General features: G+C 39.7%; 2 protein-coding genes across 3 annotated transcripts in view; both read right to left on the bottom strand.

Moving 5' to 3' along the window:
* cntfr (ciliary neurotrophic factor receptor) overlaps positions 1 to 24655 on the bottom strand; it is a 221768-nt gene that overhangs the window by 12300 nt on the left and 184813 nt on the right. For both annotated transcript variants that reach the window (XM_079660167.1, XM_079660166.1), the window contains exons 5-7: positions 22850 to 22967; positions 20874 to 21040; positions 5426 to 5589 (exon numbers count right to left, since the gene is read on the bottom strand). In XM_079660167.1, coding sequence (XP_079516293.1) covers positions 5426 to 5589; positions 20874 to 21040; positions 22850 to 22967 — 449 coding nt within the window. The remainder of the gene's footprint in view (positions 1 to 5425; positions 5590 to 20873; positions 21041 to 22849; positions 22968 to 24655) is intronic.
* On the bottom strand, positions 12098 to 18321 carry LOC307024358 (WD repeat-containing protein on Y chromosome-like; the record flags this gene model as incomplete). Its single annotated transcript, XM_079658423.1, has 1 exon — positions 12098 to 18321. One exon carries the CDS (start codon positions 18319 to 18321, stop codon positions 15016 to 15018), a length of 3306 nt encoding a protein of 1101 aa, XP_079514549.1. The 3' UTR covers positions 12098 to 15015.

The following is a 24655-nucleotide window of genomic DNA, read 5'->3' as shown; positions in this document are numbered from 1 at the left end:
CACACACACACACACACACACACACACAACACACACACACACACACACACACACACACACACACACACACACACACACAGCCCCTGCTCACTATTGATTCGTCTAAGTGCTGGCAGGATGAGAGTGACTTTTGGCAAACATACACAGGCCATTATTACATGGATGAGAAAGAAAGTGAGGAGAAGAGTAAATAGGGAAGCAAAGCAATATTGACACAGAGGCACGGCGAGAGACGAGAGGGAAGGAAAGAAGAGAGAATGAAAATAATAGAGGGGGGGAAAAGCATCAGACAGTGAGGTGAGGGAGGAAGGGGAAAGGGGCAATGCAGCATGGCAGGAGGACAAAAGGAGAATACATGTGTGATGGATAAACAAATGAAAGGCTAAGCTGTGTTGACCAAGCAGACACAGATTAAAGGAATATTCCATCTTCTTCAATTATTGTGTCGCTCTCTTCCAGCCCGTGAGCTTGCTATGCAGACTTACAGTGCTGGGAAATCTTGAAGCGTAGCAGTTTTATTTTGGTATATTTCCAATATGAAAGAACTTTTTCTAAGGATTAGTGCTTGAACAAGATTGGTGCATTGCAATTTACAAAACAATGAAAATAATTGGACATCACTCTTGAAATGAGATCATAGGGAAATATTGAAATGATCTTCCTGCAGAGTTTTACTTTTTGGCTGACTTCTTGGACTCAGTAATGACTTCATGAGGTTTTGTTTTTGCAGTGTGCTATGTGTGCCTGTGTCGAATGTCTGTTAGCATTATACGGCTAATCTGGGACTGTGTGTGTTCTTTGCTTCCTCGTGCATACGCGTGTCAACTCGCTTGGATAGCATTTGCATGCATATTAATCTTTGTAATTAGAGGCACAATAGTGTGTACGTGAGCTTGTTTGTTTGCATATGTGTACTTAATTCATATAAGCGTACCAGCCTTTAGAAGTGTATATGCAACGCGTATGCATTTCTGTCTGCATTTTAGCGTTCCATGCAGAGAGTCTCATGCACGGAAACGTCTGAGTTTCATTGGAGTTCAGCGTCGTCCCCAAGGGCAATTACAGCACAGCAGATGCAGTTTTCTTACCACGGGGAGAATATTGAGCAATCTGAAACTGTTCTTATCAAAGCCACTGGACCATTGCTTTAAATACAGCGAGAGTTGAGATCAGTGAAGGGGGCGCGAGGCTTAGAGGGAAAACAGCACGGGGCCATGGGAAAACGGAACAATTCACTGAACATTTTACAAGCGCACAGATTTCATGTGGGGATTCTTTGTGTCTCAATTACAGATCATGACACTGACATAGTGTGACGTTTTTTTCAGGTGCCAAGGTCTTCCATGTTATGTTTAAGAGTCTTTGAAGCCGCAGCCTAAAGGAAAGAAATCAGCGGCTGAATGGAGCTGATGATCAAGGTATTCCAAGGATCAAAGTAGCCTTTTTTTGCACTTAAATGCAAAAGAGACGTGCTAGCAAGAAGTGTTGCATCATTTGCTTTGCTTCAATCGGAGCCTCTAGCACAATTGGATTGGTAATTATTCTGGATGTTTGAATGCACGCAGGAAATATAGCAGTATCATAATGAGTATGCTATCGAGCAAAGATATAAGTTAAGTAAAGATGCATCGATGGGAAATGTCTTGGCCAATTGCAGTTTTTAAAACGACTGCCTGGCCGTTTCCAATTTTCTTTATTTATAAGAAATAATAAACAGCATACAGAACTAAATGGAAACTTTAAGTGCAGTTTTATATTCAGAATACAGCTTTGATTATCAAATCACACATGTTTCTATTACATATTCTCAAAAATAGCACCAAGTTAAAGCATCTTGATGTCGTCAGTGCATTGTTTCTAAGGTAGTTCCTCCACGGTATATTCTGGATATGACACAAATTCGCTAGTTTTTCTTTGATCATGCCAAATAATGTACACCAATGATATGTGTGTGTCTGTGGCATATGATACGTGTGGACATTTGAACCGCATAACAATCTATTATTTGCCTCAGGGGTTTTGACCAATGGCCAATATATCGATACATAATGTCAAGATGCCGGCATCAAACACTTCCTGTGTTGCTCTTTATGTCGAAACCAAATAATGATAGAGGTTATTCCAGGTAGTTACAGGTATCTAATGGTATAATTGTGGGAAGTAAACGCCATATTAGGTAGAGGAATCACAATGCCTCCTCCTGAAGGCTGAAGTCTCTTCCTCTGTCTTTTACTCTTTTTTACCCCTTTTGGTTTTATAGCATAAATGAAAAGTGTTTGTTATTCCTCTCTTTTATCCCCTTAAACCATTCATCCATCTTCCTTTAACTTGAAACACCTTGAAACTGATTTCTCCTTCAAAGCAGCCCTTAGCACTCCCCTTTTCTCCTCGTCTCCCATTCTTTCGACCATTTATCGTTTTATTTGAGGCTGACGTCTCTCCATAGTTTAATCATTATCCTTTCTACATAAGACTGATGTTTTACCCAACCATACCTTTACTTTCCACCGTCCAATCTTTTTTTAAATCAATAATCAAATTATTAGATCTCAGGCTTATATGCCTAATCCAACATTATATCTTAGTTTCCTCTTCTCAGGGCCATTCTAAGTCACCAAATGCTATCTATTAAAGTCTATCTCACTTATATATACTGCTTCCTCTCCTCACTATATCTACCACAGTCTGCTATCCATTTTCTCCTTCTCTGATCTGCTCTATTCATCTCCACTTCAAAACTTTTCCACACTTTTCCTTGCTTCCATCACTCTAAGTATCCCTGTGCTTCTTCCCTTCATTCCTCCAGAGGATGGATGGTTTCCTCTGAAGATCAATGTGATCACACCACCGCTTTCATTTCTGACTCAAAACACATTTTAAATTGTTACACTCACCCAGCTCCACTTCCTAACCACATTAAAAGGTACGTTTCTGAGCAAAGTGAGGCACTTCAATTAGTATTCAACCTCTGAGGCTATAATTAATGAAGTTTAGAAGGGGCCAATAAACAGTGTGTCTTGTTTTGGCAACCTCATTTAACTCCACTTAATGATTTATGTCCACGCGTGATAGCTTTTAACCAAACTGCTTGTAATTGCAATCTTAAAAAAACGCCTTAAAAAAAGCTGCCATAACCAGATACATATATACATTTTATGCTTATACGCTTAAAACTGAACATTCAGTGGGATGCTGGGCATTTAAGAGGGCGGACTGGTTTACATGTAAGTTATAGCAAAATATATTTTTTAAGCATTAGGTCTAGCCCATGGGGATGAGGCAAGAAAGCAGATAAATAAATCTGTTAATCACTGTAAATTGGCTTTGAAAGTCTGAGTTCATGTTAGATAACACTGTTAACCAGCACTTAATGAAAGTCGAAATGTTAGCTTAAATATTCACAAACCCAGAGCTGGTTCAGAGCTCCCCCCCCCCTCCCCCCCGAAAACCACACTCAATGCTACAGAAATTACAACCATGACCGTGGAGGCATTCATCAAAGAACACTGCGAAAGCCCTGCGGTTTTTCAGCTGTCGACAACTGTATTTATGTAATTTCCAAATGATGTGTTCTTACCCAATCCAAATATTGACTTTAGGTTTTCCTACCTTTCAACGTGGTGCACCACTTCACACATTGATTGATTAGTGGTGAGGGCGAGGAGGGGAACTGGGAGTGTGTGTCACGTTTAATCATTAATTTATACCGCAAAGACCTGACACGTCATTATAAATGTCTTCATTTGAACTGCCTGTGTGTAGATTTTAAAAGTATGTGTGTGTGTGACTATAGGTCTGTGCATTGATATAATATGTATGTAGATTTGGTGTATATATGATGTTTGGGTAACTCACTTTAGTTTTACTGTGACAAAGTGTCTTTTTTCGCCATTATTCATTTGGTCTTTAAAACGTCAGAAGGAAATGTCTGTCACATGTTCTGAGATAAAGATAACACATTTAGGTTAATTATTTCTTGTGAACAATCAACAACTGTCAATTAATTTAATGGTTGATGCTATAAATCTGGGCAAATACTCACATGTGAGAAGCAACACCAGCTAAATATTTGTATGAAATACTTCCACTACTACTAAAACCAATCATGTTAATTGCTGTAATTAATATTCTATTCATCACTGTGAAGGGTTTGAAAGCATCATAGTAAGAGGGAGAATTAAAAGCAAAGATCATTTGAGGGTTTTCTCATCTCAGGTACGTTCTCATCTTTTAGTTCAGCTCTGTTTGAAGTGGGAGAAAACGACACCAAGTGGCGCCCGATATTAATGTCCGTCTGAACAAATACACAAATTGAGAACAAACGACAAGCATTACATCCAAAAAATGCATTAAAACTTCCTCACACTGGTTCAATCCAGAGAAAGGAAAGTTGGGAGGGATATAACAAATGGTGGGAACGTTAAATTAGTGTACTAATGACAGAGACAGAGGCACTGTTGAATGATACATACGGGAATGGAAAATGTGAGTGAGAAAGAAAGTGTGTATTGGTTTATAACTCATGTGTGTGTTTTCATGTGAGTATGTAACCCTAGTTCTTGGAACAACACCTTTGCGCTCCATTGACGGGCATGATAATAGCGCTTGCAATGTTAGACGTTAGCAGAGGAGCTTTCATCCCAGGAATCCTATAGTGGACACATGTGCTTTTACTATAAGAAGCCCTGAGGGAACTAAACCCACAAGAAAGAATCAGATACAGTAACATATACCAAAGAAGCTGAGCGATTATGTCTGTCTGACTAGGGATCAAACTCAAACGGCTACAGGTTGGCCCATTTTACTTCTAACTGCCCTCAGAGGCGTCTCCCTGGACAAAGGGTGTCTTTATCTCAAAAGAAATCCCCATAGTTCTATGGTTGAACAGAAAATTAGATCTAAGAATCTATCCTGCTTCAATAAAATGTGCCAATTCCCTCTGAGAAATATTCCTGCGATGAGGTGAAACTCAATCTGCGGAGTGGAGGATAGCCAGACTTTTTCTTCAGAGCTCCACTTCCAGAAAAAAAAAATAAGACCTGCTCACCAGAGGTTTCCAAATGACCAAATAATGAATCATAATGTAGCAGGTGGTTTTCAATGTTGACTTACAGCTTTCCGTAATGGAGTTGTATCTGGATAAACACTCTTGACCTTTTTTTCTTTGGATCATGGCGCAGTCATTACATGTGTCAGCCAGATTTCTTTTTTTTTTTCCCAGGAAGAGCAAAGCTACTCATATGTGAGGAGTTTGCTTTTAACAAAGTGTGATTAATGTCCATGTGTTCAGTTTTCACCGGAGTTCAATGTGTTGAATCATGACTTCGAAGGAAAAACGTAAGATTGGGTAAACTCTCCATTTTCTAACACACACACACACACACACACACACACACACACACACACACACACCAGAGCTACTCACATGCTGCCACTGCTCTCGGATGAGTGGCCGGTATCGAAGGAAGTATTTCAGAGGGAAGTTGTCGATGTCGGGCCAGGTGGCGGGGCTGTGCCAGGACACCTCCAGCCTCCGGGCGTTTTGACGGATCGGGGTCGCCGTGACTCGCTCCGGGGGGTCTGGTTTAACTGAGGGTTGGATAAGAACATTTAGTCATTTAGTCAACCCCAACAATCTACCACATAAAAACTTCTACATTTCGTGCACAAGTGTAAACACCCAGGATTTCATTCCGTGCTGCTGACACAGTATTTGTACCAAACAGAGTAGATGTTTTCCATTGGAATATCTTATTTGTCTGGTTTTGATATGAGGCAAATTCGTTCACTTCTGGAAATTCAGAAACACATGTTTTCGTCCATCTTTCAGTTCAAGCATATAGGTCAAGACAACTCGGGTCAGAGTTCAAAGAAATTTGAATGTTTGCCGCACCCTGTCTTTACTCGGTGCTCTACGGACATCCCAGTTCTCTGCCATAATGTGAGTACGCCTCTAGGCTTGAGAATTCAAATATTTGACATAACCTGCATTACAAAGCAGGGACATGGAGTTTGAATCATGAGGACAATCTCAAATGAAGGGAAGTCTAAAGAAAGATACCATTGAGTTGCATGATGTAGACCACTCAGCAGTACAAGAATGCACTAAATAACTATTATTTTCTAATTTTTAATGGTTATAAAGGCCATATATAAGAGGGTCTCACTCTACTTCCAACTCTCACAAGAAGTTTCCTTCATAAAATGACTAAGGATTACTATAATTAGCATTATTGCAGTGTTTTCTTAAGGTCACCATGTTCCCTAATGAGAAATAGATTGTTAGAAGCAGGATGAGGACGCAGTGAAGAAATAAATCAGTGATGACAAAGATTGAAGCTGAGAATATTCAAGGAAACTGTAACTGCCTTTCAATTCTTGATGAAAAGGCACGTATAAATGTTATGTTTCTGAATAATTGTCAACTGAGTGGGGACAGGGAGATCGAGGAATTCAATACTTTGGGCTTTTCAGAAGATATTGAATGACCCGGTCTTTGTTCGATCACTATGGGAAAACAGTGGTCTGCCACTTCAGCTTCTCGAGACCTTTTCTCCCAGCTGTCTGACATTTCAATAGGGACTGGATAGCGGGGGTTACAAACTGAATGGCCGATAACACACATAAAGACATAAAACCAGAGGGTGATATAAAACAAGCACAAGAATATAAACGTATAAGGAGGCAAGTACACAGACATAGAAAGAAGCAAACAGCATCTCTATTCATATGACCTTCAGAAAATGAATAATTAAAATATGAAAGAGTGATGGGGATGATATGAGACAGATGAAAGCAGACAGACAACTTTCTCCCTCGAGAAAGAGATGTTAATCGCATAGTGACCTTCTTCAAGTAAACGTGTAAAAAAGATTAAATGGGCAACGGAAGAAAGCGAGAGAGGAAAAGCACATGAAACCAGTCAGTGGAGACATCTTTGTCCACATAAGCTTTGTCCAACAGTACACAGCAAAAGGAAACATGTGCAGGGATGGAACAAAGCAGAGAGAAATCTGTATGGGAGGGGAGTCCCGAAGGCTTTTAAAGTATTAATATGACTCGAACCATAGAGTATGAGCTTTGTGTTGCATGAGAAATGTACACATTGTTCTTCTGTTAACAAAGCACTACTGTTAATACTAGAGCTGGAATGGAAGGTGGATAGGATATCTAAGGACTCCACAAACTAATGTCAAATACATATTCAACATGCACAACGGGAAGGGAACGTAATAAGGCTGCATTCACAATAAATCAGGCGTTGAGGCAGTTTGCAAGTGTCACTTAAATAGCAAAAAAATTGAACGCCAAGCGACTACACGATGATAAACCACTTTGTACTTTTCCATGGGGAGGTGGTACAGATCTGGATCAGCAGGTACTTGATTGGGAATCGCAGCGTGACGTCAAGTTGTGTTTATTTTGTTTCAACTTTATGCTCGGTGCTTACACACTGCCTCAGCCTAAACACGTTTCTGGTGATCAAATGAATTGGAGGACTAGCATGTCCAAATGCCAGATTTGTTGTAAATGCACCCGTAAGGGATTAAAAGAGCTGTCCATTAAATGAAGGTGTCGTAGCTAAATAGAGCAAGCTATCTTCTGCAATCTCACAACAAATATGAATAAAAAAACAAGGTAGTGTAATAAAGGTGATAATACAATAGAAACAAAATGCCACACCAGAGTGTACATTAACTCTGAATGTCGGGGTAAAGCATGTAGTCACATTGGATTGGTTAGAAATAAGAAGAGAAAAGAAAAGGGGGAAATTATGTCGGATCATAAGGGTATCATTTCCATTGTTGTGGCTGTCCATGCTTGACCTGAAAACCCTTAACTTTACAAAACTGTTCCTCTTTCTTCTGTTAAGTCTCCGGTTCCAACAGTCGCTTCAGCCCATTCATTCTCTTTGCTGGTGATGCAAGTGAACAGGCATAGGGTACCATAAAAGTCACATTTTTATAAACAGCTACTCGCAGGATCATTATCTTCACTGTTCGATGACAGTGGAACCAGAGAGCTGGCAATGGTGTGGCTATTCTAACAAGTGCAAGCATTGCTTAGAGGCTGTTCTTGTGGCTGTGACTTTGCAGCAGTAAAATAGAAGAGATCTGCAATTTAGCATAAAGATGTACCGCTGAATGCTGAGTACATCCTCTGAGAACCTTATTATGAGGTTTCCACTCTAAAAGCGTTGGTATGCATCATCTAGTCCCTTAATGCATCCAGGTGTAACTGCATGATCTCCTTTCATGTAAATGGGCTTTCCAAAAACAAACAAGACAAAAAGAAGAAAGTGGAATCTAAGATTTGTTTCACGACAGAACAGGTGTTGGAGGACAGCATCTAACAGTGCACTTCAGCAAATGGGAAATTAGGGAGAAGTAGTGCTTCCATCTGCAGTGAAATCTTATAGGTTCAAAGAAGGGAAAAGGAACCACAAGGGTGAACAAAACAGCCTCCTCTTTTCAGAAGATTGCTGCTGGTTAGGAACAACACATGCTCCTCCATACAAAATGCCTTAAGAGTCAAATTATTGAACTGTAGTTATTTATTAACAGCTGGTTTGTGTTGGTCAGAGACATCACATCCCAGAGAACAGCCTGTAGGTGCTAACTGCAGCAAGTGTACAGCATTTTGTAGATGTAGAGAGAATCACAGATGTGTTAAGTGCATTTTTACTGATGAATATATATGGCAGTAGGGATGGGTACCGAGCCCCGGTATTAAACGGGCCCCGGGGCTGAATTATTAAAGACCGTGGTACCGTTAAGCTCCGACGTTTTCAGTCTTTTTATCGGTAGGCTAATGGAGACATCTACAAAAATATGTCATATATATTATGCTACACAAACATTATATTGCAGTCTTAGTGTCACCAACTCCGTTTCTAGACTACAAAATGCGTCTTTGATTATTTTTTTGTATTTTCGATCTTTCCAATCCAGACGAGAGATCTCTCTCTCCCCCTTCTGGGTGCGAGGGGGCGGGGCAGTTTCCACACACGCAGCTGCTACATACAGCAACACACACACACGGAGGAGATGGCGAGAAGCGCTCCAAGGTGTGGTTCAACTTTACCCGTCTCGATGTGGACAATGCTCGTTGCCAAAAGTGCCATAAGAGTTTAGCATGTAAGGGCGGTAACACGAGCAATTTGTCTAAGCATTTAGCAAAAGTGCTCCACATCAAGATGGAGAAATGCACCGGGTTCGACTGTCTTCTGTAGCCCCATCCACGAGTAACCTTTCCACGTCAGGTGTTATGTATGCTAGCAGCAACACACGGAGTTAACTACATTATACAAACATGGGTTAATGATTAGAGGTAACTGAGTTATTTATTTTGTTAAAGTTTCAGCCATTCTGTCATCAGATGACTTACTACGATTTGTTAAAACACTGTTGTTTCTTTTGATGTGAAATATTATTTATTTAATTTAAATAAAAAGCAATGTTAATTTTGTTCACAATTTGTTTAGTTAGTTTACCTTTTTTTTTTCCTCCAAAAGAACCGATAAAAGTACCGTTAAAGGACCGGATCGATAAGCGGAACCGATCAAAGTAGTAGTACCGTTAAAACCTTAACGATACCCATTCCTATAAGGCAGAGGTATAGCACATACATTTGATGACTGAATTAGCTTCCTAGTTTAATCTCGAAACAAAAGGATTGCACAAAATCACCCACACATAATTTAATGACTAGAAGCTGAATATCCTAAATTCAAATTCGGCCATTTTGTATCAGGTTGTCTTTCTTTCAAAAATTAATTATAGATTACAGTCATACTACAGCATGTGATCATATCTCGAAACTACAGACTATATGAGGGGGTCATACCTCGGCAATGTCCGCTCATGCACTATTGTGTGTCATTTTGTAGTTGTTTTGTGTCTCTTTGTGTTCATTTGATGTCTCTTTGTAGTTGTTTTGTGTCTCTTTGTGTTCATTTGATGTCTCTTTGTAGTTGTTTTGTGTCTCTTTGTGTTCATTTGATGTCTCTTTGTAGTTGTTTTGTGTCTCTTTGTGTTCATTTGATGTCTCTTTGTAGTTGTTTTGTGTCTCTTTGTGTTAATTTGATGTCTCTTTGTAGTTGTTTTGTGTCTCTTTGTGTTCATTTGATGTCTCTTTGTAGTTGTTTTGTGTCTCTTTGTGTTCATTTGATGTCTCTATGTAGTTGTTTTGTGTCTCTTTGTGTTCATTTGATGTCTCTTTGTAGTTGTTTTGTGTCTCTTTGTGTTCATTTCATGTCTCTTTGTAGTTGTTTTGTGTCTCTTTGTGTTCATTTGATGTCTCTTTGTAGTTGTTTTGTGTCTCTTTGTGTTCATTTCATGTCTCTTTGTAGTTGTTTTGTGTCTCTTTGTGTTCATTTGATGTCTCTTTGTAGTTGTTTTGTGTCTCTTTGTGTTTATTTCATGTCTCTATGTAGTTGTTTTGTGTCTCTTTGTGTTCATTTGATGTCTCTATGTAGTTGTTTTGTGTCTCTTTGTGTTCATTTGATGTCTCTTTGTAGTTGTTTTGTGTCTCTTTGTGTTCATTTGATGTCTCTTTGTTGTTGTTTTGTGTCTCTTTGTGTTCATTTGATGTCTCTTTGTAGTTGTTTTGTGTCTCTTTGTGTTTATTTCATGTCTCTATGTAGTTGTTTTGTGTCTCTTTGTGTTCATTTGATGTCTCTTTGTAGTTGTTTTGTGTCTCTTTGTGTTCATTTGATGTCTCTTTGTAGTTGTTTTGTGTCTCTTTGTGTTTATTTCATGTCTCTATGTAGTTGTTTTGTGTCTCTTTGTGTTCATTTGATGTCTCTATGTAGTTGTTTTGTGTCTCTTTGTGTTCATTTGATGTCTCTTTGTAGTTGTTTTGTGTCTCTTTGTGTTCATTTGATGTCTCTTTGTTGTTGTTTTGTGTCTCTTTGTGTTCATTTGATGTCTCTTTGTAGTTGTTTTGTGTCTCTTTGTGTTCATTTGATGTCTCTTTGTAGTTGTTTTGTGTCTCTTTGTGTTCATTTGATGTCTCTTTGTAGTTGTTTTGTGTCTCTTTGTGTTCATTTGATGTCTCTTTGTTGTTGTTTTGTGTCTCATTGTGTTCATTTGATGTCTCTTTGTAGTTGTTTTGTGTCTCTTTGTGTTCATTTGATGTCTCTTTGTAGTTGTTTTGTGTCTCTTTGTGTTCATTTCATGTCTCTTTGTAGTTGTTTTGTGTCTCTTTGTGTTCATTTCATGTCTCTTGGTAGTTGTTTTGTGTCTCTTTGTGTTCATTTCATGTCTCTTTGTAGTTGTTTTGTGTCTCTTTGTGTTCATTTCATGTCTCTTTGTAGTTGTTTTGTGTCTTTTTGTGTTCATTTCATATTTATTTTAAGTTATTTTGTGTCTCTTTGAAGTTGCTTTGTTTTTTCTTTGGAGTCATTTGATGTCTCTTTGTTGTTGCTTTGTGTTTCTGGTAGCACTTTATATTAAGGTACTCAAATTAACCATCAACTAGTTGTTAATTGACATGCATATTAGCAGTATATTGGCTCTTTATTAGTCATTATAAAACACTTATTAATGCCTTATTCTACATGACCATGTTCTACAAGTAATAGGCCATTACTTGAGAGTTTTTCCTCAATAACCCTCTAATTAGTGCTTATTTATTGCTAGTAAGGAAGTTGTTGTACATGAGTTTTGGTCTTAATATGCTCTGCTCAATATGGGTCTAATAGAGTGCCACAGTGACACGTCCTAAAACCCGAAAGTAAGCTGCGCATGGGTTCCTTCGACAGAAAAGCAATACAATTTCTCCATAGGATTTTGGAAAATAGCTCGAAACAAGGTCTGTGGTTGACACCATAGACCAGTGGTTCTCAAACTTTTTTCAATAATGTACCCCCTTTGAAAAACGATGTCAGCCAAGTACCCCCTGATCAGCGCAAAAACTATTTGTTAGGGACAAAATGCATAAAGAGGTACAGTACAGCGCTGCACTATCAGTGTCTGATTTATTAAAACAACAACCGTGTAACTGAGAAACACTTAAATGCTAAATTTCAAATGTTTACAATCCATCACAAAATGCATGGCAAACCAATTTTAAGATCATGCAATAACACTAAGACGACATTAGTTAGCAGCAGTTTCATGTTTCTTTGTGGTCATTTTGAATGACTTCTGTTTCATACATGTCTCTTTCACTGACATTATTAAGGTGAATAATGGGCAGGGCTGGATCTTGGGGCCCCTTGGCCTGTACCCAGATAGCCCAATCATCAATACATCTAATATAAGTCCTGACCACTCATTTGGTAATCTCATAAATAAGTAAAAGTGAGGCATACTTTTACTAGAACCAGGGTATTATTTATTAATTAACAACGTATTTTTAACCAGCTGTTATTCACGTCTTCACTTTTATTGAATGAAGTCTCTATTTCCTGTCTAATCCTAAAACACCTTGTTCCCCTTTAACCTCCACAGAGAAGCCACACATTAAACCTGAATATGAGCATTTCATATCCAGTCAATTCAAAGGATGAAAGTGACAGATGACTTAATGGTGATGATGAAAAGCCACTGCAGCTATATTCCCCCTTTGAAATTAGGTTACACTATATTCATTTTCTTCACAGTGAATGAATAATGTAGTACTTCGTCATGCTTAGGTGGGCTCATGTCAGAGTTGACCAAACAAAGAAAGAAAATCCATACAAGAAAGGCTTTAACTGTAGAAGCCTTTACAATTAAAGATCAGTTATCCTATGATCATCTTGACACAAGAAAGCTTTAAGTTATCATTTGAAGCTACCCACAGTATGCACACACACACACACACACACACACACACACACACACACACACACACACACACACACACACACACACACACACACACACACACACACACACACACACACACACACACACACACACACACACACACACACACACACACACACACACACACACACACACACACACACACACACACACACACACACACACACACACACACACAATCTCATCTCATCTCTCTAATTTCGTCCCAGCTTTGGTCGGATGAACAAGGACAGTTGAGAATCGTCTTACTCCCACTCACAATTCAGAAGTGCACCAGGAAGCATGAAATTGTTTTATTTATTTACGATCTGCCTCGTTGTCCCCTATAATGAATGTAGCTTACAACCTAGAATGGCGTGAGAAAGACTTTTAACAATGCAGGAACAAGAAGGAGATGAGGGTAGGGGGAGATAGACAGGAGGGGTGAGAGAAGGCAAACTATGTGAGACACTTAAGAAAGTTTGGAAAAAGTAAAGAAGACTGACACCGCAAGAATACATATGCAGTGATTTTGAAAAGTTTGAACACTTCAGACTATCTTTTTGGAGGCTTTCTTACTGTAAATCTATGCTGATCTTCTTCAAGTGTAAAGCAGCTGTATTGTATTATACTTTAACAAAAATAGAGTGAACAATTCATTAAATAATATTGCAAAAAAGTAACTTTGCACATTGCGCTCGGATTTCAAAACTAACACGAATCCTTAGATTAAATGTCGTGACTATAACACGAAATGCAGTGAGACTGGGTTGTCTTACAGTAGTTCAAATGAGTCCCTCGCATTACCGAAAACATTTGCCAAAAATTAGGATTTGGCCTGCATTTGTCAAGATGGTTAAATATGATCTTCACTGGCTGAATAATCTTCTAGTATGTCTCCAACCTGGGAGCGAACATCACCTGAAATTTCAACTTTTGCACAACACAATTTAAAAGCAGACTTTGCAGGGATAAAACATTCAATTCCAGGGCATGTCCACTTTGTGGTCACATACATTAATGGAATAGAAATCAATGTTATTATGAGCTACTGAAAAGTGTATTTTCGAGGTGTTGCGTGTAATTACTTTGAGGTAGAGTAGCTGAACATAATTCAGGAAGCTTCTCGTCAAGTAAACAGCATTTATTAATAAAGTGATGCAATACGTTTGCAGAAGTACTCGGCCGAGGTCTTTTCTACTTCAGTGATAGACAATCCACTTAGCGCAGCTGTCTCTCAAATCGGTAGAATAAAAACGGCCGTTTCTATATTAAACATCTGGTTATATACGTTCACACTCGTATTTAGTCTTCATCGATTGGCTGGCGTAGACGGGGCGGGCCTTCCTCCGTAGTCCTCTGATGACGTGGCATTGGCTCGTCTCTCGCGAGCGATAATACATAAGACTCATTTACAGTTATATACAGAAACATAAAATAAATGTAGATCAACATAAATGTCTGCTTGATTAACAGCTTTTATTTATTTATTCATGTAGGTATACATTTCACCGTATTTAGTTCATAATTTGGTTGTTATTGTATTATTTCAATAATTATTTAATTATTCATAAGATTATCTTTTGACAAGTTTATCAATAACGGGCCCTATTTAAAAGATCCAGAGCTCTTGGTATTAAGTGTATGCTGCAAGAACATTAAGAGCTTTTACAACTCCATGTTTGTTAGTGGAGCGTATTCTTAAAAAAAGGTAAAGTGTGTTCATCTTCACTGTGTGCACTGATACATAAATGGTGGATTCAGCCATCTGTGATCATCAAATATGTTTGAGGATGTATTGTAATCTGCAGAAGGTCATTCAAAGTTTTTTTTTTCTTCTATTTACTAGAATGCGGGACAAAACCGGAGTACCCGGAAAGAACCCAAAATGACCATCAAAGCTGAGATAAGAGGATTCGCTTGACAAAGTTTAGGCAAACAGTTACTTTTTTTGCTATGTGAAAACAGTTGATTTGGCTGATAATACAAATCCCCATAATTTTGTTTGTGAGAGAGTACAACTACATGTTTGAGGATGTATTTTGATTTGCAGAAGGTAATTAAAAGGATGTATTTTTTCTATTTAAAAGAATGCGGGACAAAAACGGAGCACCCGGAGAAAAACCCAAAATGACAATCAAAGCTGAGATAAGATAAACCCGAAATGAATCCCTGATTTTGGTTCATTTATGGCCTGTAATTGGAAATGGTGTTTGTAGCATTACTGCATCTGGCTACGTGTAGTAAGCTGTACTTTCTCAGTGAGTGGAGGTAAACGTAATCGAGGTGTCTGGGGAGAGCTTGTTTTTAAGCTGCTGCCACCTGTAATGATCGGGGTCTGAGGTGGGTGTGGCCTGAACTGGGTCTGATTATGTGTGCGCTGAGCACCTTTGGGGATGGGTGGCAAGAGTGGATGTTTTGTTGTGAGCTCAGACCGCTGCTGGCTTGGCACAAAGTCAGGTGGACAAGGTGTTAGGACCCTGCCTTGTAATGTGTCTTTCTTCTGATGGTTGATCACACGACGACTTTTAGACCCAGGCTGTTTCAAATATGGGTCTGCTGTCTCACCTCTGAGGAGCGGGGTCTGAGGCGGGTGTGGCTTGAATGAACTTTTACTATTCGTGAGCTGCACTTTAGAAGCTTCTTCAGCCTCCTGCTGGACCACACTAGCACATTGCTTTGCAGAGCGTATGGACTGTTGCTTTTTGAACTTCTCATGTATTGTGTCAATATTTGGTTGTATTTTCATTAACCGTCTATAGATACGATCCATCTCTTTATCAGTTAGATCATCCCGGGGTAGGAAAGGAAGTTCATCATTTATGTCGTCGAGGTCATCTTTCTGTTTTTTCTTCAATTCCCTTTCTGGCCTGAAATACTTAAATGGTAACTGGTTTCCCTCCCCTGCTGACACTGGTCTTCTTTCCTTCTGTGTAGTTCTCTTTGCATCAGCATCCCATTCGTCTTTCCCAAATAATCCAATGTGGTCACCTGTGTTTTTCCACAGCTGGATATTGCAGTCCAACCCTGCAGTAATAATCTTTTGACAATCAGAATCAAACTGAACACTCACCACCCCTGAGAGGTGAGATTGCCACGTGCCCAAAAGAGGAGGTGGACACAATGACACGCGCCACCCTCTTATGTCTTCGAATGGCCCTGTGTTTGCCTTATCTTTAAATCCAAATATCTGAATGTCCCATTGACAAATCCTGCCGGTACTATCCCCAGTCAGCAATATTTGTTCATTGACATCAGTGGACATCGTGGTAATGATTGCATCTTCATCATTCACTGCCCTGAACTTCCCTAACACACCTCCCTTGCTTTTTACTGACCAGGCACTTATAAAGCCATCAGCAGAAGTCAGCAGTGTGGCTGTGTGCACATTGACCTCCCTTGTCTTTAAACATAAAACAATAGGACCAGTGTTCACATCAGTGTTTTTCCTCCCAGTTTCTTCTTTGTGTGTCTTCCCATCAGGCAAACACCCTGTCCTGCCTGTTATTGTTGTAATGTAAGTTCGAGGGCTCTGACTGCCATTCAGCCAGTAGAGAACCTCCATAGATTCAATATCCCACATTACAATATTTCCATTGCAAGAGGCCGTAAGAAGTGTTTGGTCGTGCACATCCATTGAGCAAATATCATCTAAATAATCATGTTCCAAAAATCTGTTGTCATAACCCTCCAAATCCACGACAAAAATTCTGTTGGAGTTCCTTCCCGACACAAACACACTATCGTCCATGCAGACAATACCTGTCACCTCACTTGGCAAGGTAACAGGAAATTCTTCAAGCAAAACTCCAGTGATTAAGTTCCACAGTTTTAATTTCCCGTCCTTGGAAACTGTGATTAGTCTCCGCTGTGGTATATCAAATGCAATGGCAGTGTGCCCCCCATATGGAGTGACCTGAAACTGCATGACTGCCATTCCTGTTAAGACATCCCAAAGTGTAGCTTCACCTTTTTGACAAACAGAGACAACCTTTTTGTAAATGCTGTGATAGAGAGCATTGCACAGGGGCTTGTCATGGGATGTTAATGTTTCTTTAAAAACATCTGTTCCCCTACCAAAATATTTGACTAGATCTGTGTTAGCCAGAACTAAATCGTTGTTAAGTATGTTGTAAAACATACTGGAGATACGAGCTGGTCTCATGCCTTGAATCTCGATGCTTTGCTTACACTCCAATCTCTTCAAAGACCAAACACGAACATTTTTGTCATCAGATAAAGTGATGACAGTTCGGTCCATTCTGTTTACGACAATGTTTGTAATGGGCCTGACGTGTCCCACCAAAGTCTTTTGGCAGGTGTCTCTTCTGTGGGGTAACCACAACCGTAGTAAGCCATCTGTACCACCAGTCAACAATACCTCAGCAGAAGGAGAGTATTCAACACAGGTGAAAAACTCCTCATCTCCTCTGCTCTTAAAGATTGATTTTGAAAAAGTGGTTCTGGGTGGGATTGGTAGGGCAGCAAGGACCATTGTCTTGGATAAACTTCCACAAATGGCAAATGAGTTAAGATCCGGAAAGTATTGGATCTGGCTGCATATGTCACAAAAAATTGAGACTTTAAGACAAAGAAAGTCTTGGGAATGGTTGTTTAGAAGGTTGGAAATGTATACTGTAGGATAATCATGCAGAGAGATTTTTTCAAATGCGTCACGGTTGAAGAGGCCATTTTTCTTTACGTTGTAGGAGATGAAAACAGTCAAAAAGCCTTTTACATCACCAAATGAAAACATTGCTTTAGTGCCATTTGACCAGTAGTTAATGGTGTTGACAATGCTTTCCTCTAGAATCAGAGAGTGGTTAACTGAAAAAAGCGAGGGTATTTCAGAGCAGTCATAAAATAAAAGCTCTCTGTCAGAGGTGGAGATAGCCAGCTGTTTCAATTCTTGAATGTACTGTATGTCACTAACAGACATTTTCTTGTGGTGTGAAAAAGGAAGTGCATTTTCTTTCACATATAGAGGTATGGTGAATGGATCTGTACAGCTGTCCGTCCAGAAGGTGAGTACACCATCGGAGCTGACAGAGATGTATTGGCCTCTCTGGTAAGTTCTGGTTTCGTCTAATTCTCGGAAATTAAAATCAGGTTTGACGTCCTCGAAGGGACGGAAGATCACACCAACAATTTCTTTATAGTGACCCACAGGTATAAATTCAACAGGTTTAGGGAATGGTCTTTTAAAGTCCAATCCCGCCGATGCATTGCCCTTAGCTATTAAGAAGTCTAAAAGCTCTACCAGGTCAACTGTACCGTCACAGTTGGTATCTATCTGCATATGTAGGACTGTAAGTTCCTCTTTCTTAACAGAAGGGTACATCTTTTTAAACAAAACACAAAATTCTTCCATATCCAAACCTCCACCACCATCTTCATCGGCCTCCTCAAATAATGCAACAATTTCAGGTATTTGTTGCGCAGAAAACATTCTGCTGCTGTCATTTCCTTCAGCAATTGTAGCACTCTCATCTAGGTCCTCCTCTGCTGAATATGCGTAACTTTCCATTACTACTTCGATTGAAATCAATTAAACACTTAAATGTGTAATGAGTGTAGGTGAGTTTTTTTCAAATTAGAAAAATGTGTAGCTCTGGATCTGTTGTAGGCCTATAATGTTAATTTTCACTTGGTATTATAACGTATATTAACCTGGCTATATTCAAAAAAGCATGTATGTCCTCCAAAACGCGACCTTCTCACGAATCTCAAGTCACTAAATGCAGTTAACCTCGCATAACCTCGGAATTCAGCATAAAGGCCAAGATCGTGACATCATATTTCGCATTGATCGGTTCGATGACCTCAAGACATTCCATTCCAAATGATGAGTGAATGATTAATGGGGGAAAAGAAAATCCCATGCTGTTACCTAGCAACGGAATACTGTTGATAAATAGTTCAACAGAATTGCGTTGCTAGGTAACGGCATGGGTTAAGACCACATAAAGTTTACCTGTACTACCAGGTTGCAATACACAATTTATTTGTTAGCTAGATGCAATTTAACTTAAATATATAGCAGGGCTCTCAAGTTTTGAACAGAGTTCAGAGTGAGATTTTGGCAGCGGTGTTTGGTACTCCAACTTCTGGCTCCCCTCAAAGTTTCCATGAAGCCCTCTGTACCGCGAATGTCAATGGGGGGGAGGGGGGGGGGGGTGGAGTATGAAGCCCCCTGTATCGCGAATGTCAACGGGGGGGGAGGGGTGCTAGTGGAGTGCACGCGTCTCAAACAAGCCTAGTTTGTTTACAAAATTGCGGCGCAACTTGGTGGGCGGTACCCTGGAAAGAAATCTCTGCGTGAGAAATACAAGGTGTGGCATGTGAGCGTGTGAATGGAGTGAAATGCGTGTGTCTCACGCCAAATGCGTGAGACTTGAGAGCTCTGATATAGTCAAGGAGCGCCTAGTTAGCCGAGTGGTTACACCACATGTGGGACCATGTTCCATGTCATTCCTTTTTTCCATATTTCTACCCTGTCCTCTGTTAAAATTAAAGCGAAAAAGTGCCCAGAATATGATCAAATAAGTAGACATTTCATTATTTTCAAGGCTTACAAGCAAACTTAAAGACATCAATTAGAACAATTACAGTGTGGTTACAGTGTGGATGGAAGACATTTGTCACACAAAATGGGCATTTTTACATTTATCTGAAAAGCTTTGGCTAGGGGACAGTTAAAAAAAGTACAAAGTCACACGAAGGGAATGTGGGAATAAAAGAGAAAGCAGAGGGAGAGAAAGCAGAGGGAAAGAAAGGAGCAGTGGGGTGTTTTGCTATCACCAATAGTCAAGGGATATTTTCTCATCCGGGGCGCTAATCCGGCTAGCATTAGCATTTTCATGAGTCCTGTGTCCGGGGCTTGGCAGAGCATGTCACTGCCTCATTTGCTTACTTGTGTACACACTCAGACTAGCACACACACACACACACACACACACACACACACTATTTTTCAATACCCCAACTCTGTCGACCGACACACTGCACACAATCGCTCGCAGCCCCGTTTGTGCCTGTGTGTGTTTATGCGTCATGCACACCCATATCGCGCTCTGAGAAATACGACAGAGCCGGGGACTGCCGGCAGCACTTCCCCTTATCTTTCAAAGTACTTCTCATTCCTTCTTTAAAATGAATTTCTCCTCTTCACTGCTTTCCAGCCTGAGTTGTTTATGAATTATAAGCGTCCTGCTTGTTATTATGTAAACTTCTGCAGCCTAAGTGAACAAAACTCCATAATCCGAACTGCAATTTAAAAAAAAACGACTTACCACATGACCGCGAAGACCATCATTTAAAAAATAACCAATGAATTAACTTAACTTTAATGCTTAACTCTTCCATTTAGTATTACTAAAATGTGCTAATACTGCAGCTTGGGTTTGGCACTTGTAGTGAGAAAGCAGACCTTTCATTTGCGGCTGTCACATCCCGTCCAAGCCTCAATTAAATAGTGTTTGCTGCACAAAAGGTTCAGAGGTAGTGTGTTTATTATCTAGTGCCTCCAGTAATGACAGGGGTGCACAGTCAGTGGGATCTTCGCTAATGGCCTAAACTGTAAGTTAAAGCAAAAGCAACACAAAAAAGCAGTGCACTCTCCTTCACATGGGTGATGTTTATTTGGCTATTGAAATCTCTATTTTCTTTCTGGCACCGAGCACCACTGTGTGTGTGCACAACACATCTCCGAAGGGAACCAGAAGTCAATGAAATTAGTCATCTGTGGTCAAACAAACGCATTATCATTGCTCAAGGGTTGGCATCCTCCAAGAGGCACCTCAACACTCTTAGTTCTTATTTTTCATTGCCAAGTAATTGTCAATCTGTGTGTGAAAAAGATCTTAGATTTGTCCCTGAACTTTGCTCACAGTGTTTGAAAAAAAAAATGTCTAAGATTTTTCTTTAAGTGTATCCTTTGAACCGAGCTCAGAAACTAAATCAAAGCTTTTAAAAGCTCCTCAGAAAACACACATGCTCCCTCATGTGCAAGCTTTTCTTGTATTAAGGTGTTACAAACATCCAATACAATACCACGACATGATACGCCATCTATCTTACCTATACTGGACTCCTCAAAAGAAATGGTGGTGGAGGCTTTCCCCAAGGCGTTGACTGATGTCACGTTCACTTTGTACGGGAAGCTGGAGAAGACCTCGGGAAAACGAACACGACAGCGATTCTTGTGGTCCGGATCTTTCTCTACATCCAGTGATCGCTGGTTGTGTCTGGAGAGGAGAGGGAATTCAAAGGGTAAGAGGAGAGAACAATAAGGACTGACGTGAGAGAGACGGATGCTTTACTTCTAAGTTTTTATAAGCTTGTGAGTTTTCAGCTTGAAGGAAGTTTCATATACTTTGGTGTGGAAGGGCAAAAAGAGAATAGTTCACGTTTTTAAGAAGAGTGGGTGTTCTCCATCGAAGCTGTGGGCATCATTTAGAATTCCAACACTAAAACACTCTGACTATACTTCCTGCTTTACAGACCAGGACAGGACTTTAGTTTGGAATCCAGCCAGTGTGAACCTACATGTGCCAAGGTCTAAAGACATTGGCACATTTACGCCTGAAGAAATTGTTATTGGACTTACACTCCTTTGTTTTGCTTTTGATATAAACCGGTTTGGACTGCATCATTTTTGAGATACGGTACTGTTTATATGGATAGTTTAGTAAGGTTCTCTACTACTCACTACGCTGTGGTCATACAGCGTGTCACAAGGCACACCTTGGGGTAATATTAATTATGATCATTACATACTGAAATTAATTATTATTATGTTATTATTATTAAATGTTATTATGGGAAGTTTTAACTTGCACAGTCAAACAAAATAGTAGAATATTTAACCATTTTGGTTTAATTCAGGAGCCCTGACGCAACTGTGATTACAATTACAATCATAGATGTTCTCTTGGGGTAAGAAGGACAGAAATGGCTGTTCAGTGAAACATGGAGCTGAATGGCTGACCGGCTCATTATTATTCAAACATAATTATGTTGGTGTTACAATATTAACGAAGGCAGAGTCCACCAGCTGTGGCGTGAGCTGTGGGACTCTGTGATCTGTGAATATCAAAGAGAAGCTGATGGAGACAGTTATACCGGGTCTCCATCCACACATTTTGTGTGAGTAGCTGAGGTCCAGCTACTGTTAAAATCCCGCCTGCAGGGAGAGAGGTGTCACTTTTTTTATAACACCCTCCTTCTTATCTCAAAATTGATCTTTCTCGTTGGGCATTTTTGGTCTTTTAATTTAAAGTGTTGCCTCTAGGCCAGTTTTTTTTTATGTTTTTCAAGCCAAGGCGCATTTAGCTAAATAGAAAGATGGAGCAGAGACCCCCTACTGTTTTTATATAAAATTAAGCTGCATAGTAAACTTAACCTATACTAATCTGTAGGGCACCTGTAAGCATTGCGTACATTTTATGGTGCCTAGAAAACCAAGCCATTAAAATAAAAGCTAACTACTGTAGCATAACAGACCATTAGCAAAGGTAAGCTAGCTCACGTGATTGGAAGAGGACAATGACTGAACTAAATGCTGTTCTTCAATCACTTAAAGGTGGGGTAGGTAATTTTGGAGAACCCAGCTCGAGTGCGCTAGAATTTGAAAATACAAAGCCGGAACAAATCTGCCACTTCCTTACAGAGCCCCTCCTCCAACACACACGCACGCTTACATAACCAATGAGGGCACGAGATAAGTTTGTGCACAGATGGAAGGCTGACAGGCAGGTAGGCCATCCAGTAATTTTAGCCGGGCCGGCTCAGATGATTGGTCGTGCTTTTTACAGCACTACGGCTTCCACAGATGAAATTTTTTAATGGATTCATTGTCAAAGCACTTAAGATATTCATTGCTGTCGGGATGTTAAGAGCATTCCATGGAATATAACAAAAAGTGTATCTCGAGCCGGTTTCTCAGACTTACCTACCCCACCTTTAACTAAGCTAGTTCTTGCATGTCATACCGATATATCGAACATATATTGTATATGTAAATCCACACAAAGACATGAATCCTATTCACTTACTGTACGTCCACTTCGAAGGTGGTGGGGATGAACGTTTGGTGGAGCTGGTGCCAGCTGCAGTAGAAGCCTTTGGGGTAGGTGTTGGACCGACAGGTGACTGTGGGCTCTCGGGGGGGAACTACAGAGAGGACAAAACAAAAGAAGGGGAGGACAGTTAGCTAACAAATACAGCACAGTATAATTGAGAAGACACAGCAGAGACGTATCAGAGTAATGCAGATCACATGAATCAAATGCAAAGCAGCTGTGGCTAATTAGATATTTCCTCATTGAATTATTTAGTCTTCATCAAACAATTCATCATGAAGATCCCAGCTACTCCACCACCGCCACTTTAATTAAGCTCTGGTTATGTTTTGTTAGATATACGTTTCATTTGTTTGTGTTTTGATTGCATGTATGCTCTGTGCATTTGTTTTGAATGTATCTTAATTATTTTTAATTACACAAATGAATGGAAGTTACAGTAGATTCAAAGAGGCATTGTGAACCCGAGGGGGAGCATATTTTAAATGGTCAGAATATACCTAAGTTGTCTGAGTATTGGGCGTCTGACAGAGAGGAGTATTGGAATATTTGTGACCAACGGAAAGCAATTTCTGTCACGATTCAATCTAATTTAAACGATTTAGGCTAAATGAAAATTAGTAAAGCAGAAACGATCTGGAGAAATGGGAGAGAAAGAGGAAGAAAAAAAAGACGCTGGGAGGGAGGTTAGATGGTGCGTTCAGAAAGAAAGGATATTGGAGTGGTAGAGCAAAAGAAGAATATAAAGAGGTTGGCCCGAAAAAGTGATGTTACTCCAACTGTGGCCTCCTCTAAGATTAGGGTCTTTTCTTCGTGGCTAGTCAACCACACACCCGTCTACCACTCCCTCTTTCTCCCCACACCGTCTCACCCTTTAACCCTGGTTATCTCTGCTGCATGTGACAGACAGTGATGGTACAGTGTTGCACCCCACAATGTGTATATGTACTTTAAAATCATTTTCCAAAGCTAATGTTTTTTCTGTTCCCTAATACTCTTTTCTTTTATTGATTGCAAAAAAAATGCATTTTATTTTACACAGCATATCACTTTTATTATATATATAGGGGGCTGGCATTGGACTTCTATGATTACATATTGGATATCGGCCAGTGAGTAATATATACTCCTGATGTGATTGGTTGACTGATAACAGCTATTCACATAATTGAATCTTTATTTATAGTCAGTAATGTACACCACAGTTGAATGGGTGTGGTGGGTCATCCTTTCTTTAAAAGCCACATACCCATTCAGTGTGAACATGGGAACAACTGCTGCTCTTTGGAGCGGGCTTTGTCTCCCCTGTGGGAAAAATGATAGCTCCCAATGTTTTTACAGAAATGGGGGGGAACAGAAAAAAGGTGAAAATAATTCAGAACAATGTTCCAAAGAGGAGACTTTACTAGCTCTAAGCAGCATGGAAAAATATATTTAAATCAGGATATTCAGTTCTTTAAGTAGTTTTGAGTTTACCTAGATATACAGTATGTAACCCTTATTTTCAGTATGATAGTAGTATGATATAAATAGTAGAGATGTCCCGATCCGATCACGTGATCGGGGATCGGAGCTGATCACGTGATTTTCAAAAGATCGGAATCGGAAAAAAAAAATCGGGGATCGGGATTTTTTTTTTTAAATACTTTTTTAAAAATGTTGTATTCAATGTTACAAAACAAAAATGACCATGTTCAAGTCTTAAAGTCATCCTGAGGCCTTCGTTTTGGTTTCAAATTACACAACATCATGTATGTGTTGCTTCTTTGGGGCTTGTTT

This window comes from Notothenia rossii (assembly GCF_949606895.1).
Source record: "Notothenia rossii genome assembly, chromosome: 11".
NCBI lineage: Eukaryota > Metazoa > Chordata > Actinopteri > Perciformes > Nototheniidae > Notothenia > Notothenia rossii.
The sequence above is the reverse complement of the archived record's forward strand: the minus strand, read 5'-3'. Positions and strand labels throughout refer to the sequence as shown.